The following is an 18,587-nucleotide window of genomic DNA, read 5'->3' on the forward strand; positions in this document are numbered from 1 at the left end:
AAAAGCCCTACTATTTTCCTGGTTAGTTTTTCTGTTTTATAATGTTTTGTCATCATAAAGTTTCATAAAGAATTTTTAAAATTCCTTTTCAATGTCTAGATTACTATATTTTTTTAAATTTATGATACTAACAAATTTCTTTTACTGTATGAACAATTTGTTCATATTAGAATGTTTTTTTGTATATTTTTACCTCATCCATTTTTTTGTGATTTTTTTCTATAAATGGTGAAATTTTGTAATTTCAATAATTCTATAATTTACTTTTACATTTAATCTCTCTTCATTCCTTCATGAAAAGTCTTGTGTGAAAGTGAAGGCTGGACAATGACAAAGAAGGAGAAGGACTGGATTGAGGCTTTTGAGTTGTGGATATGGAGAAAGTTTGATGTAGAGAGTAAGGAATGAGGAAGTAATGAACATGATTAAAGAAGAAAGAGCACTTATGCAAAAAGTACAAAAAAGAAAAGATAACTGAATAGGAAAAATGGTTAGAAGGATTGGAATGTTGACAATTACACTGAAAGGTCATTTGAAAGAGAAAGGAAGTGAGGAAAACAAAGGATGAAGTTAAAAGGTGAGGTAAAGAGTGGAAACTGGAAGGGTACAAATTAAAAGGCTTGGCACAGAAATGGATTGAGACTGCAGTGGCGTAAGGGATGTGCTACCAGGCACAACACCAGATGACAATGACTTCTCATTATCCTCCTTTATTGCATATCATGCCTTTACTTTTTCTCATGTTTTCCAACTGAATTTCTTTGAACAATAAACCAATACTATTCAGAATTCTTCCTTATTAATTTTTTGTATCCACTAAAAGAATGATGTTAACAATATTCTTAACATCTTTATTTTGCCTCCTTAGAGTCCTACTTTAATTCTCAATACATGTCCTGCAATTCATATATTTTTTTTTATTTTTGTACAAAGTAATGAAAACAAACTACACTCTTGTCTCACTTCTGTCTGAATTAGACCTTGTATTTTTTATTTCCTATTATTAAATAGAGCAGATACCAGATTGTTCCATAGATTGTAAATAACTCTTCTTTTTCTACACTTCAGTCCAGTTTTCCTAAATATTTTACCTTATTGTACATAACAAAATGCATTCTTTTGATCTACCAGTGACACATATACAATTTAAGGCTGCATTTTAAGATTAATCAAAGTGTCAAAATGCCCTCGTATCTATACATTTTCTAAACTTGAAATAGCTTTCACCCAGTACACTTTCCATACTGTGTTCTGGTATTCTAAGCCTTTTTTTAGCATTAATGGATATGTTTGTAGTTCTGGAACCACACAGAACATTTTCATCTACAAGTGTAGTTCGTTCCAGAACTTCACTGTCTTTAAGAATTATTTTTGTAGCTCTGTGTAGATGGTATAACAAGTCTCTCATAATTGCATTCTATTATAAGCCGTAGAATATGTAAAAATTTTCTTCATGTGGGCTGTTTTCATATAGCACCTCAATTTCACTTACAGTAAAAACATTAACATTGCTGCTGCTGCGTTAACGTATTTGTAATTAACATAACCACTGAATATGGCTCTATGATTCAAAGCCAGAGATGGTCATACATTATAGCAAAAATACAGGAAATTTTGATCAGATTTATCAGTAGTTCTCTTATTATTAAAATATCTACTCACACGATGGAGTTAATGTTACAACATTTTTTTATTCCATTTTATCAACACTCAAACTAGAAATCAATTCTACAACATAACTTCCTCTTGAGTATCATTGGTATATTGTGCTGCCTAGAGTGTAAATCACCAAAGTCCTTTAAAGATTTACATAGTACAATGAACAAAACCAGTTCCCTACACTGATCAGTGCTTGTCTGGTAAATAGAAAAAGCAGAAGAGATATGCTGTAAAATAAAAAGAAATAATAATAATAAAGGCTGTGAGAATCAACTGACGCTTTATTTACAATACTGTTTTTACTTCCTTGTACGAAGTTAAGGAAGTATTATGATCGTGAAAACTTTTGGTTTTCTGATTTTAACGGAAATATCCATTTTGACCATCTCTGAATCCATTTTGATTAGTTTCGGCGTGACGTCTATACGAACGTACGTACGTATGTAGGTATATATCTCACATAACTCAAAAACGATTAGCTGTAGAACGTTGAAATTTTGGATATAGGAATGTTGTAACATTTAGTTGTGCACCACCCCTTTTGATTGCAATCGACTTGACCAAAAATGTTTAAAAAGGCCGAAAATCCAAAAAAATTGAATTTTGGGCTTTTTCTTAACTGCAGTAATAAAGCCCTCATTGAGAGCTTTTCTACGATATATCATAAATGGTATAACTTGTCCAAGCTGAAATGGCACAGATCAGATCTAGGCGATGGTGCCTAGCTAGCGTGGAGCTGCTATTGTGGAAGACAGAATATATAGAGTATAATAAATTTTACTCGCTCTTGGACTGTGTATGCGAGATTCATGGTACGGAACTTTTCAGTTGAATTTTGAAGCACTTTCGCTTACCCATTCGCTCTGAAATTTTGCATACAGGTTTGCTCCTGATGACAACACATCTTAGCAACATTTTCAAGTCGCTAAGATACCCCTAAGTTGCTACGTTGTTAAGTTTCACTTAACAAAACACTTAAAAACGAGGCTAAGTGTACTTAATCTCGTTTACAAGCACATTTTCTTAGTGAAAGAAATTTTCTTAGTAAAAGATAACCTAGCCTGTTTCGGTAAGTTTGAATATAAAATTCACGACCTAAGTTTTGGAAAAATTTAGTACCTTTTAACCGGATCCGAATTTTCGGACAAAAATCGCAAATATCTCGAAAACGGTCGGTCCTAGCACTCTGAAAAATTTTTCAACCCTGCAGGGTCATCTCATCCGCTCTCAATGGTACCCGATGGATGATAATATTTTCAAGTGCCCCCGGGGCGCCGTTCGGAATTTGGGCAGAGGTACCACCGTAATATCTCAACAATCGCTCGTCCTATTTTCACGATTTAAACAGCGTACGTATCAGCAAGTCGGACGCTAACTGTTAAGGCATCGGGTACACACTTGATCGACCGGATCTAGGTTATCTGGAGATTAACTCATTTAGCCCAATGTGTTGATTGCATTCACCCACCGTAAAACGTACCGATCCGATCTTTCGCTAAATACGCTCGCACCTGTGTGCTAGCGCAGCTGTAAATATAAACTTATGAATACTAAAAAGTAGAGAATAAAAAATATATAAAAAAAACTTTTAAAAACCACTCTTATCTACCAAGGTTTTTAAAATCACTCTACTAAAAAATATGTAAAAGAAAATTTTTAAAATACCACTTAAATTAAACGCACTAAAAGGTAAAAAATAATTTTAGGACGGTATTTCAGAATGGATTTGACGAAAAGCTTTGATGGTGATATGTAAGATTATGTGATAGTCATAGCTTCAAATTAGAAATTTGATGTTCTTGCAAATTTTTTCATATGCGTGATGAATGGCCTACAGACTGGTGTGCACGCACCCTACTCTTTTGGCCGTACCTCCCAGAATACAGGGCGAAGAGCGTAACATAAACAGTAGACATCAATCTTGTGCTTGTTTGGCTTGAATATTATATACCGTTATAAAACTATAAATAAATGCAATTAGGGCTAAACACTAATCATTAACAGCCGATTAGTCTGCTTAATATTTCATAACATGTCTATTCAGTATCTAATAAATAAATAAATTATTATTTTAATATAATATAAACTCAGGATTAAATAAGTAATTAATAAATACAAGACATGAATTTGTTCATTGATTGGAATAAACAATAGTCGCACCGTATACATAATCTCTTTAGTCAATTAGTATTATAAACCCGTGTTCGTTAGGCAGGAAAGATATATAACTATGCTGTTCATCAAATCTGTATTTTCATTGGTTCCAGAGGCATAGTCAATAAAATTGTAATTAATGAAATATTTTGATCTTACAAGAAGAAGGCACAACTGTTCGAATTCGACTTCATTTATTGTTTTTTATTTAAATATATTGATTAATTAATAGTTATTAACCTGTGATTGTAAAAGAATTTTTACAATAAATAATAATTCAATAAGAATAAAAAGAAAGAAAGAAAAAAATGTTTAAGTAATAGTGAAATAAAATTTTATATACTTTTAAAAATGTGTACATGAAATTTAATAGGCGTACAAAAAATCATGTGATATCCACATAAGATTTTTTCAGTAGCAGTTAAGAGTAAAAGGTTAAGTAAAAAATAACCACTAACCACATTTGAACACAGATTAGCTTCTGCTAATGATTTTTAAAATTAATGTTGTCATAAATGTCATTAGATATTGTTCATACATTAAATTTTTCATAACACTAACAATGATTTAATATTTTTTTATTTAGTTTATTTTTTATTGATTTACTAATACTTAGAAATACAATTTTAGTCTGTTCATGTTAATGGTTTTTAAGTGTATTTTATTTAATTTATTATTACAAGTTTCATATTCAGATTTAAAATTATTTACTTTTTAATAAATCAATCATGTATGCAAGTTTTTTTTAAAAATAACCAGTGTTTGATGATTTTCTGCTTTTTTTATTGTAATCTATGTATAATTTTTTCAGCAAAATATTTTATTGTTTTTTCAGTTTCACTCTTTATATTTGATTTTAATTTGATATATAGTTGGTGAATTTAATCTATTTTAAAATATTTCCAATATCTAAATTTTCAACATAATTTTAAGACGGAAAAAATTTACTCAGAAACAAGTTTCTGAAAATATTAAAATTGAAGCATACTTATTCTACCAGATATAATTAAAAATTTTGATAATATATAAAATAAATAACCATAAATATAACATTTTTATTAATTTATACTTTTTTTAATTTATGTTTAATGTGTGAATATTATTACTTTACAGTTACTATTACTTTACAAGTAGGAAACCTGATAAACTGTAATTGAAAACCAGTATTGTAAAGTTAAAATACAACATAACATTAAAAAAAAATCAACTAAATATGTGTGTTGCTGGGTTGCATAATCAAATCCAGTCCCAACTATGAGGGTACATTATCAGTGACACAAATAAACAAATTTTAAAAAATCATTAAAAATGGCCTTTTTTTGTTTCAGAATATGTACGTAATGTTAATATATAAAATAAACATGGAGATTGTTAAAAATCAATCTATAACTGGTGGTTCTGGAATCATGGCCACACTTCATGAATATACATATTTCCAAAAGAACATTCGCACTTACAAGAAATAAATGTACCTTTTTATGATACAAATTGTATAAACTCTGTTTTGATTTTCAGTACATTGATCCAGAGATGTGATGTCAATCCATATGGTTCTCAAGTGACATTGATTAATGGCAAAGATGGTTCAGTATTAGTAAACACTACACAGCACATTTCAGAATTTCACCAAAATTTCAACTTCACTTATTATAATAGATGTAAGTAGGACTAAAATTAATTACATTTTATTTAGAGATAAGGTAAAATTAAAAGTGAATATTATTTTTTTTTTTTTGCTTTTTTGTTGATTATAAAGAAATTTACTGTGTATTTCCTGAATCATGTATATTTTCTAAATCATCGACCACATGTTTTTGAAAGATGTCACAGCAGATTTTAATTTCTTAGGAAATTACTTTGCCCTTATTAAATAAATAAAAAATGAGCCATGATTTTAAATCATTTTGTAGTTTTTAAAATCTTATTTTCAAATCTTATTTTGTGACAATTTGCTTAAAATATTAATGTAGCTTTATTACCAACAATCAACATAAAAGGAATTTTTTTTATTTATTTTAAAATATTTTTTCCGAAATAGCAAAGGTAAACCTTTGCTAACAAATCCAGTCCAACAGATTTTTTTGTCTTTCCTTGTCTGATATGCTATTCAAATGAAACATTCCTCCTCTGATTCCAAGTCTGAACACTGAATTAAAAAGTTTGATTAGAGCTTCATTAACAATTAAGGGGCAAGATAAGTTGTAATTAGTTTCTTTTATTTGGCAGAAAAATTTACTAAGTGCCTCTTCCAATATGGGAACACTTGAGAATAGAATATTTAACATTTTTTAATAAATTTCAGAAAATTTTGGAATCTGTCACTGAAAAGTTTCTGAAATAAGTCAGAAACTTTTGAGAATTTCTGAAAACTGACAGACTTACTGAAATTGTGGTATTTTACCACCATTTTTTGTTACTTAACATCTTACAGTTTTTAACTGCCTCTTTAACGTAATTGGAACTGGTTTCCCAAGCTCTTCAGATGTTAATTGGTGGAAACACTCTTCTCCTTACCTTCTGGAATTTATCATCAAATCATTTGTGTTTAAACTTAAATTTACTATTTTTGAATTTATATAAGCAACATCAAAGATAAATCTCCCTCATTAGGACTCATCGGCTCAATGACTTGTAAACATATTTGAAAACCATTGAGGTTTTTTTTTTCATTTTTTGACCATTCCAGTTACAGAAGGAGCAGTAGGATATTGTAACAGCTAATGTTAATATGTGACAATCTTAATCAGTGTATGATCTGAATAAATTTCAAACACTAATTTAAATACTTCAACTGTACTTCATATAGTTATGTAATTACTAACGAATGTAGTTACATGACTGTACTTCATCTGTACAAAAGATGACTGTGCAAAAGATTTTTTCTGAAATTTTGATGAATGATTTCCTGTTACTTATAAGCATTTATTCTCCTGTTAGGTGTCCAGGTGTTTTATAATTCATTACTGCCAAAAAAGGGAAAAAAATTGAATATTCTATTCCCTTCTTGTTTATGCAATGATTTTTAGAGTGCGCATTATACTGCATACTTTCTTCCAAATGAATCTAGTTAGATATATCTGACAGATTTCTCCTATTAATACAGCACATACATCTTTTAATTACTCTAAAAGCCTACTAACTGGTCAGAGTGTATTTTCCATTCTGATACTCTATGTCTGCTAAGCTAAACTGTAAGGAAAACAGTTTCTACCTTCAAGTTTTAATCCAAATGGCATCGTGTTCCTAATTTGAATACAACTCATTAAATTACTTAAATTTTACTCTAAATACGATTACAGTATCTCATTTAATTCTATAATGCAACAGTTTGAGCTAATATGAATATAAATTACTTGCAATTATTGGATACAAATAATTGCTTAATTTTACATTTATGTTGTCTTCTTACTTCTTTATATTTTTTCTACACCTACAACTAAAATATTTTTCTTACAATAGTACTCCAATGTTCTTGTATTAAGAAACAAATAAATATTAAATTGGTATCAACTTCCCTGTCAGGCATGGTAGCCAGTAGTGAATGACTCCCATGGAATATGTTACAATTTTTTTTCTTTATCTTTATTATTATGATTTTTTATTGTTCTGTATAAATAAAATTATTGTCTGTAATTTTTTATTGTTCTATATCTATAAAATACAAAATAATTAAACAAGTACAATTTGTCAGACCAAACTTTTGCCTGTCATGTTTATAATTCAACTTCAGTGTGATATATATTTTTTTTCTTTGAAGATATTCCTTGTAAATGTTTTCAATTATTACAGAATAATTCAGTGGTATCTGTTTTTATGTTTAATATTAAATAAAAATGTATTTTTCACATTTAATATTACATGTACACTATCTTACAATGAAATAATTTTTATATAAATGCAAATGATAAAATGTAATGTTATCTGCATTACAAACTAGTCTTTTGTTTTGGACATACAAAACTCTCAAAGTACTGAAAAAAACTTTGACGATGAGAAGTAGCCACAGATAAAGAAAGAGAAAAAATCACAATAAATTTGCCATACAAAGAGAAGAAAAAATATATACATTACTTATCACTTGATGTTATTTATTTATTACTGTGCATTTTTTTTGTAACTGTTAAATTGGATCTTTGTTCATAGAAAGAAAAACATACTCAGCAAAGTTTTTCCCTTTTGATTCAGTTATTTTCTTAATATTTCAAAGTACAGCTTATGTTTTTTATTTATAAATTACAGACACAAGAGGTTTTGATATGTCACGGACCTTAAAGGAATTACAAGTAATATTTGAGATTGAGATAAATATAAAAAGACAATCAACAAGTGGTAGTTATCAGCAAAATAAATATTATGATGATAGTTATGACTCACAATCAACATATTATGGCCGGGCACGGAGTTCATATGCATCTGTTAGTTCACCGTCTGAACTTCCTAAAGTTGTAATTTTTATTCCTTCATTAAATGTTGGTTCTGGTTCAAGTGATGGTGATAATAATTACATAAGAAACAGAATTTCATACTTTAAAAGTTATCTTCCAGGTATGTTATTTGTAATATTAGTTAATAGAAATAGTAATGATTATGATTATAAAACAAGTACATAAGAAAGTGTTCTGCTGGATTTTCACATGAGTATAAAACAATTAACAATACAAACCATAAAATAGATATACTAAAATAATAAAACATGGTTTAAGAAAAAACTATTATCATCCATTTTGCATGAACGTGGGTAAGTTTTGTTAGTCAGAATATGCTGGACGCATATTATTTCTACAGTTAAAAAATGAATTGCAACTGAATTCTATAAGCACATTATAAAATAGAAACAATTAAAATATTTTTCCTTGTTTTTATTACACCCTTTAAACATTTTATTTTTAGCTAGTTATTTAGTAATGATATAAATGCTAATCTATTCAACTGCATTAATGCATTGAAAGACAAAATTTGAGAACTTTTTAAAAACAAATTAATTCAAAAATGTAACTTGTACTTTAAATATTATATAAGTATTTTTAATATTATTTAAAAAAAAAATGAATTAAGGAAAAGATATTTAAGAATTATACAGCTTTCATTTTACGTGAGCCACTCTTAGAATCCCTGAAACTTTAAGAGCTGATAAACTTTAGATGGAGAACTTCAATTATTACTTTCTTGTGAGCATTAAAGACATGGTACTGGCATTTTTAAAATCACTTCTGTTTTTCTAATACTATGAACTTTATTATTTTATTTATTTTTGTCAGTCAATTTTATAGAAAATATTATTTTGAAACATTTTTATTCTTGAGTATTTTCTCCTAAAAGCATTCAGGAGCTATAGGCCCTCAAAGGTAAAAACCAGTATAGTAGCTAACTTAATTTTTTCCACCGTAACCTGTATTTCTAATATAATTATCTATTACAAAATATCTTTTAAGAACAGTTACATTTAGGGAAAAATATATTTAGGAAAACGAAATAAAAATGTAGGTCAGTATATTTTCATTTTCATAAGTGATGGGACATCCATATTTGATGTTTCCAATACCGTTCGATGTTACTTATCCATTATATTTTTTTACCTAATGAACATTAGAATATTAATGAGACATAAATATCCTAACACAATAATTTAAGAAACATCAATCTGAAGCTGTTCTATTCATGCTGGAAAAAACTCATGAAGTTAAAGTTATAAAACATTTTAAACACAACAATACCCAATGAGTATTTCAGAATACCTAACTAAAGTTAATTATACATTTGCGATCAGTTTTACAATAGAGAAAGAGAGCGCAGCAAAGATATAATGAACATTGAAGAGCACATCACAAATGCATGTCTTGGCAATCTCTAGTCAACTCATGGAAGCAAATTATACAAGTAAAATCAAATTAACAGAAGCATATATATAGAATGATCCCAAATTGCACTGTAATCTCTCAGGATGAATCTATAGCCAACAAGAGATAAATATTAAAAAAAACATGACTACCAAAAAAAACATTGCTCTCTAATATGATTCCATTGTAGTTTTGCATTATACTACCAAATATGTATTTTGAATTTTGAAAATCGGAAGATTGGTTGCGAAGGTATAACAACATTTCCAAATAACCGTGATCTGTTAGATTGAGAGCATACCTGATGTATGCAAAAGATAGCCTTCAACCTACTAACAAATACCCCCTTTGAATTTTGAAAATCGGATGATTGTTTGCAGAGATATTATAAAATTACCTCCCAAAACAACGCCCCGGAGGCACCCCGTTTGTTACCAGATGATAGTGATGATTGATCTAGCCTGACCACTATAGCCTCACTCGCAGTCAACACAGAAACCCATCATTATTAAAAGAAATTTTTTTAATATTAATTTATTTTATTTAACGTAAATTTAATTCTACTATTTTTTTTTAAATTTTATTCATTCGATTGATTTGATTCATTTACTTCAAACCCAGCTAACACAGTGATAGCAGTTCACAGTTCATTAATTCAATTCATTAAAGCTTGTGCATCAACCGGCAAATCTTCACTACTATATATATATATATATGTATATAAATATATTTATTTATTTATATTTATATAGCCTATGACCATCCTGGAAACGTAAAGATTCCAACCGTGGGGTCATACATCTAAATCGGTTCGGCCATTAAGCTGCTTTGGCGGAACAAAGATACGTACATCATACACCCTAAAAATATTACACTCCTTTTTGGGCAGTCATGTAATAAGAAAATAAATATAGGTCAGAAAACGGTTCGTTAGCAAGTTTCGGCTGGCTAAACATTTCGTCCTGCTTCAACTCCCTCTATTAAATTAAACTGTACTAAACTTCTTATAGAACAAATAAAAGAGTAAATTTAGTGCTTCTTTATGATTTTTGATCTAATAAATTGAATAAAAGTGGCCCCAGACCTCTATCTCACTTAGATTATAAGAAAAACAGGGTTAAACACGAAAACATTTTGTGGGAAAATTCATTGTTTTAGGTTTGGAATAAAATAACTTTGTTAACTTACCAACTAATCAAACAAAAATTTCTAGTTTATAGAGAATTTAATTATGAGAAAATTGATGTAAAAAACTTCTTTTAAAATTAAACACCGGTATGAGAAGTTTAATTTTAATTAGAAAGAAAACATACAAACTAGAAAGGAAAAGTGATACGATTTTAAACAGAAACAGTTTCATCAATGTTTGAACAACTTAATGTAAACAAAAACAAATAAAAAAACAGAAAAACAAGAATAAAAATCAAAATCGCATACTTTCTGATTTTTTCTAAAGCTTAAATATAAAAATGTTTATTTGATACAGCTGTAAACATTTCAAAGCAATTGCTCAGTGCGGCCGCCAGTCAGTTCAGTGCATAGTTCAACTCGGCGAATCCATGCTAGCCGAGCACCTCTAATAGCATCATTATCATTGCTAATAGAAGCTCCAGCTTCTATTATATAGTGTTTCAATTCTTCTTGTATGCCAATACGAGCAGAATAGACTAATCTTCTTCATCCAACCTCAATGGAAAATGGTGAGATCGAGAGATGAGGTGGCTAACTTACGGGTCCGTTTCCACCAAACCATTTTTGGGGGTAAGAAAAATAGCCTATGAGACAATCACCAAGTAGATCACACCACACATTAAACGAAAAGTGCGTTGGAAATGACTTGTAGCATTATCATTGGGACTTTCTTCTGCCCAAGTGTGAGAATTTTGATAACTTACAATGTCATTTCTTGTAAAATAGGATTCATCAGTAATTAGAATATTACTTAGGAAATCGGGATGATGTTCACATTTTCTATTTAACCAATGACAGAATTTCATCCATTTATCAAAATCAGATGGTAATAATTCTTGTGCACGTGTTGCATGCAATGGGTATAATTGTTTCTCCCGTAGGTTCACCACACACTCGATTACGAAACATGAAAGCAATTAGATAATCTTCTGGTGCTGGTGGTGGGAGGTATTTGTACCGAATTCAATTATCAACAATATTGTTGAGACAATACCCAATTAAGAAATAGTATTGTAAAAAACAATATTGTTTCTTCAGCATTGGCATTTCTCATAAAACGTTCACTATCAGCGAATCGTTGTGGAATACCTTTCGTTGTGGTTGTAAACATACGTCTACCTCGAATTCGTTTCTGTAAAGCCTCATATGTTTTGCAATCCGGACTCTTCGATCTGTTTAATTTTCTCTGTATTCATGCATGGCAGCCAGTTCATTCCTATTTAGTTAACCATAAATTAACATATCCGCCAACTCTCCAAATGGAAATAAATTTATGGTATCACCCAGTGTGAATGACTGACTAAACAATAACAGCACAAAAATCGCTCAAATGAATATTTAAATGTTAGACACTAAACTTAATTGTTGATCAGCAGTTATTGCTAACCAATGAAAAAATAACAATTTTTAACATGTTTTAGAAGAATATCTAATTTTTATTATTTGTACGTGAATTTTTCTGTTTAAAATCGTATCATTTTTCGATCCAGTTTGTGTATTGTTTCTAATTAAATTTGAACTTCCCAAATTTTTGTTTAAGAAGTTAACTAGAAATTTTTATTTGTTTACTGGCAAGTTAACAAAATTATTTTATTTCAAACCTAAAAAAGTGCCGACAAAACTTTTCGTATTTAACCCCATTTTTCTTTATACCTAAGTGATATATAGTTCTGAGACCACTTTTGTTTAGAAAAAAAACCATAAGGAAGTACCAAATTTATCCTTTGATTTGTACCCCAAGAATTTTAGTTAAATTGAATTTCACAGGGGGAGTTGAAGCAGGACTAAATGTTTTGCCAGCCGAAACTCTCTAACGAACCATTTTCTGACACATGTCTATTTTCTTATTTTTGGCAATAGAATTATTTTCCAAAGATTGTGGTGCAATTTGGAATCACTCTGTGTTATGTACAGAACAAAGACACAATTATTTTTTTTAGATTGATTGAAGTGATAAAAAAACAATGCAAAGTAAATACCAGAACACTAAATGAAGTGATATAGTTACACTTTTATTTTTACTATCTTAAATATAATGCTTCTTGGGTTTAAATATAACTTCAAATGGTAATACACTTTAACATAACATATTCTCTAGAATGGTGCCCAGAAGTACCTGAAACAAAATTTGGATATGTGAAACAAAATTTCATTAAATTTTAAAATTGGTTTGTTCATCTTAATCAGTCAATCAGATTTATTATTTTCTTTGAATTAAAATAAAATAGCCTTCAAAAATTGCAAAATCATGCTTCCAGAAGGTCTTTTCAGAACTAATTATAAGTTATCATCCACATAGGTGCAGGTGGCATTGTATAATAATAGAATATTATATCTCTGCTCTGTTTGATCATTTAATTTGTGTTTCTGTCAAATTTAGTGTATAAATTCCACGCTGAGAAATTCTTTATGTGCTTTTATACAATCTACATACGTTAAGAAGCTTTAAAAATTGTAAAATTTATATGTTAAATATCTTTGGATGCTCATCCAGTTTTTATGTGTTGATTTGCTAAGATTTATTCTTTTGTGTGAAGTGCTTGTTAGTGTTCTCTATACACATAGGTGTGAATGTACAACTCGTGTGCCTAATGTCAGTATTGCCATTGCATTTTCATTTTATACTCTTGGGTTGCTGTATTTATTAGAATGTATGTTAAGTTTGCTGTGTAATTTTACTTATTTTGTTTATGGTTTTAAAGTAATATCGTCTTTCCCAAAAACGGTGATTTCATATGATCGATTTTTTATTTATACTAGCATTACATATTTTTTCACTACATGAGTTTTTGATTCTGTTTTATATTCTATGTAAATATACTGTCTGTAAGTGCAGTTAGATAGGATTTTTAGGTTTATTTTTACTTGTATTTTGTGGTATTAAGTTCTTCAGTGTATTTGTTGAGTGAGTTTATGTGTAATTAGGCAGTGCAACATTATAATTTCTGCTTTTTTTTGTATGAGTGTCATCATTGAAATTTTGTATTTTATAAGTCTACTCTTTTTGTTCATGTTGAATTTAATGAAATCAAGGAAGTTAAGTTATTAATTAGTTATATTCATATTTCCCAGTAAACTGTAAGTTAAAGGTGTAATTTGACAATGATTGTGAGGAATGTATGATACTGTTTCAAATTGCACACGTACAGTTGCTTGTTGATGTCAACATAATTGTGACAGTATAATATTTTGTTTTTTTATTTCTCATTAAATGTAAAAGAACAATTTTGAAATGTTATAAAAGTATTTCCACAAAGAGGGTAGAAATGGTTGAACTCATTTGGTAAGCTTAATTGAATGTGGATTAATGTTACAAACTTTGATGATGGTTATGGTATAATATATTTTACATTTTAAATTGTTTTTACTATAATAATGATTTCACAATCATCTTAAAGACATTTAAAATTGAATAATTGTTTTTAGTTAAATTAATGATCAAAACAACAATTTCTTTTTAAAAAGTATCAGAAAAATTACGATAGTAAAAATTATAATAAAATTCTGAGTTAAAACTATTTACTTGTGTTTAAATTTCAGATGTTAAGTTGTTGTTTTTGGTGAGCGGATCAAAGGAACGTTACACTCAATATGCTGACAATCCCAGTAAAGATATTTTTACATTGATATTATCAAAAGATGGAACTTCTTCAGTTGAACCGCTTGCTTCTAGAATTACTGAAGGTAATATTCTACATTCAACTAACTTTATTAAGTTTATCTATTTGTTTGGTTACACTATGATTGTCATTACACAAGCCTAAAAAATTTGGCTTGTGGAATGTTTTTTAACTTTTGATTATTGATTCTTATGTATTTTTTAGTGCTGAATTCGAAAATAACTTCCATTTTTTCTATCATGTCTGGATTTTTCACAAATCACAAATTTCAAAATTTGTAAAAAGTTGAAAAATTGCGAAAATATGTATTTATACTATAAAATAGAGATAAAACGTTTTTTCTTATAATAAATTCACTTTTTTGGCTTATACTATAAATTCTTATAGCTAAATAGTTGAGTGGTCTGATGAGGGAGGGAGAGCTTGGTCAACAGTTGTGAGAAGGCTTAACAAGATATAGTAGCATGTTTATTGGTAGCTACCCACACCATTCATGCATTTTCGAACTATTATCAGTGCTGTTTCAACCATCAGTGTGTGTAAATAGAGTTTTTTCCATCTTCAATGATGAAACACGATTTCGTTGGTGGAAAATATATTTTCAGGCCGTAAAGCAAACTTTCTGTTTTTCTATTTTAAATATGGCTTCAAGAAGTTGCAAAAATTCTGCAGATTCTTTTTGTTACATTTGTGGTGAGTTAATGGAGGTAAAGCAAAAAAAATATATAATAAGTTTAGTTCGAGAAGTGTACCTCATGTTCAGAGTGAAAATAGGAGATTATTGCCTTCGCTTAGTTTTTTTTTATTTTTATTTTGTGTTATGAATATGTCTTGTCCAAGACAAAACTTGGGCACCCCGCTACGTTTGCTACATGTGTTGAAGAACTTAGACAATGGTCAAAGGGTGAATGGTCAAAGAAGATTCAGATTTGGAATTCCAATGGTGTGGCAAGAGCCACAAAATCACATCAATGATTGTTAACTTTTATTCAACTTGTGTTAACGATTCAATTTGAAGAAAAAAAAAGAATCGTCTATCCAAAAATGCCATCCACTTTATGTCTGATTCTTCGTGGTCCAGACATACCAGTGCCAATTCCACCAGAAAATTGACCTGAAATAGGCAGTTCTGCAAATGATTTAAATGAGATAGTATTGAAAAGTATGAACCCGGAAATAGCTGTGTTCCAGAGCTTTATTCACAATCTAAACTAAATGATTTGGTTAGAGGCTTACATCTGACCAAAGAAGATGCGAAGAGATGGGTAAGAGATTTCATCAGGATATGAAAGAAATGGAAAGGAGATATCAAGGAAAATGGACTACTACAATGATGGCAGACTATTGCTGGGGATGTTACACTGAGATGAACCCTATAGAGAACATAGAAGGAAAAGCGTGAAGCACAGTATAACACATGGAATAAAATTGTATGTATTTTATATACTTCATCATTAATAAGAGGGGTAGTGGTTTCCAAAGGCATGACTACCTCATAGAAATTAATTAAATAAATGAAAATAAATTAATTTAAAAATGCACTATAATAGAAATTAGGTTTATTTTGTGGCAATTTTCATTAGAGATTAAGGGGTAAGTGATCCCCTCCCCCGTCATACTCTTCAGACAACTCAACTGTTTCCCTGTAAGAATGCATAGTATAAGTAAAAAAAGTGAATATATTATATTAATGTGTTATAAAAAAAAAATTATATCTATTTTATTGAATCACATTTTCGAAATTTTTCAACTTTTTACAAATTTTTAAATTTGTGATTTCCGAAAAATCCTGACGTGTTGAAAAAAAAAGAAGATTATTTTTGGTTTCAGCGCTAAAAAATAGAAAAGAATCAATTAACAAAACCTGAAAAAAACAACCATCGCAGGCTTATGTTATCTATAATGTAGCATACAAACATTATTTAGCAGAATTAAAATATGGTTTTAAAAATATTTTTAGGTAAGTTAATAATATCATTAATAATTATTTATTAAATTAATAAATTATTAATCTTATATACATATAAAAATGGATGTTTGTTTTGTTTGTCGTTTGTCCAGTATGCGTTCCACTCATCCGATTGCGATAAAACTTTGGTGAGTTGGGCGCACGCTCGTTAAGGTTTCTGAATTAATTTGGATCCGCTAGATGGCGCTGGGGTCGAGATATTTCAAAAACTTGTATTTATGGTCCGATTTGGTTCGTATTCAGAATATATATTAGTTACTTGAAAATAAATATTTTTGCATTAAATGGACCCGCTAGGGGCGAGATATTTCGGAAAATTGTATTTATGAACCGATTTGGCTCATATTAAGAATATATATATCAGTTAGGTGAAAATAAATATTTTTGCAAAAAATGGACCCGCTAGGTGGCGCTGGGATCGAGATATTTCGATAATTTTATTTATGGTCCGATTTGGCTCATATTTAGAATATATATTAGTTACGTGAAAAGAAAGATTTTTGCAAAAATAATACACGTTAGGTGGCGTCGATGTCAAGATATTTACGAAACAAACGAACAAATATTCAAACAGACCTTTTTCTTTGTTATATTTAAAAGGCAGTGTTCGTAAGTGTGTCCGCTATAGACTAAGACTCTACTGGACTGATTTATGCGCGGGAAAAAGGGAGAAAGGGAAAAATGGAAAAAAGGGAAAAATAAAAAAGGGAAATATCATCTTATTCATCTAACTGTGATGAAACTTTGGTGAGTTGTGCGCACGCCCGCAATAGTTTCTGAACTAGTTTGGACCCGCTAGGTGACGCTGGAGGTCTAGGTATTTTGGAAAATTATATTTATGGTCTGATTTGGCTCATATCCATAATATATATTAGTTACATGAAAAAAAAAATATTTTTGCAAAAAATGGACCCGCTAGATGGCGCAGGGGTCGAAATATTTTGAAAGATTGCATTTTTAGTCCGATTTGGATATTTACGAAACAAATATATAAACAGACATTCTTCTTTATATATAAAGAAATTATATATATATATATAGAGGATTACCCGTGCGGACAAGATACACATTACAAAATTAAAAATTTTTTAAATTCGTTCGGAAGATCTCGCAAGCAACAAAGTACCTAAGCAAAAAGAAAACCCTGAAGATCTTGCAGGTGAAAGCATCTAAGTTCTGAGACTTTTCTTTAAGTGGTCAGAAAAAGGTCTGTAAAAATGCATTAGTGAATAAAGTGTAAAAAATAAAGTGTTTAACAAATTTGTATATTAAGTGGTCAGAAACAGGACTGTGAAAAAGTGTCAAGAGGTCAGGTTTCATTTGCTTTTTTTTAAAGGAGAAACTTTAAATTTTATTAAAGTAGGACTTTTAAATATTAAAATAAAAGTTCTCACTTTTTTTGTTACTCTTTATAAATTCTCACTTTTTCTATTACTATTATTATTTAAATCTGCCTAATGCCCTATTTTAGGTCAGTGTTTTTCATCCTTCAAAGACTCTACATGTGTTTATTACGAATGTATAATTAATTAATTTAATAATGTTTTTATACTTATGAATTACAAGATCATAAATACTAAAAAGTGATAACGTATTTAGTGAATAAAGTGTAAAAAATAAAAAGTGTTTAACAAATTTGCATACGGTTGTAGTCATTACAAAGCATTACTTTCGCTGTGATATCAATTATGCCACCCAAACGACAAGCGATTGACCCACCGGGTTGTTCTAATAGTGAACGCGTTTTCCCAAATCAGCAGATTTGGAAGTCGAGAGTTCCAGCGTTCAAGTCCTAGTAAAGCCAGCTATTTTTACACGGACTTGAATACTAGATCGTGGATACCGGTGTTCTTTGGTGGTTGGGTTTCAATTAACCACACATCTCAGGTATGGTCGAACTGAGAATGTACAAGACTACACTTCATTCACACTCGTACATATCATCCTCATTCATCCTCTGAAGAATTATCTAAACGGTAGTTACCGGAGGCTAAACAGGAAAAAGAAAGAAACGACAAGCGATTGGTCGATCTAGACCTCAAGTACAAAAGAAAAAGCATTATGAGCTTCACAAACAGACGAACAATGGGAAGCAAGACTGGAACCGTTCGAGTACGCACTGCTCGATCCGGACGAACACTGCACGCTGATTTAGAT

General features: G+C 29.7%; 1 protein-coding gene across 2 annotated transcripts in view; it reads left to right on the forward strand.

The window, feature by feature from the left end:
• The window catches only part of LOC142330730 (uncharacterized), a 98,897-nt gene that overhangs the window by 60,697 nt on the left and 19,613 nt on the right, over positions 1–18,587 (forward strand). For both annotated transcript variants that reach the window (XM_075376177.1, XM_075376183.1), the window contains 3 exons: positions 5,329–5,471; positions 8,053–8,358; positions 14,382–14,525. In XM_075376177.1, the coding sequence (XP_075232292.1) occupies positions 5,329–5,471; positions 8,053–8,358; positions 14,382–14,525 (593 nt within the window). The remainder of the gene's footprint in view (positions 1–5,328; positions 5,472–8,052; positions 8,359–14,381; positions 14,526–18,587) is intronic.

Source organism: Lycorma delicatula, chromosome 1, assembly GCF_047948215.1.
Source record: "Lycorma delicatula isolate Av1 chromosome 1, ASM4794821v1, whole genome shotgun sequence".
Lineage (NCBI taxonomy): Eukaryota > Metazoa > Arthropoda > Insecta > Hemiptera > Fulgoridae > Lycorma > Lycorma delicatula.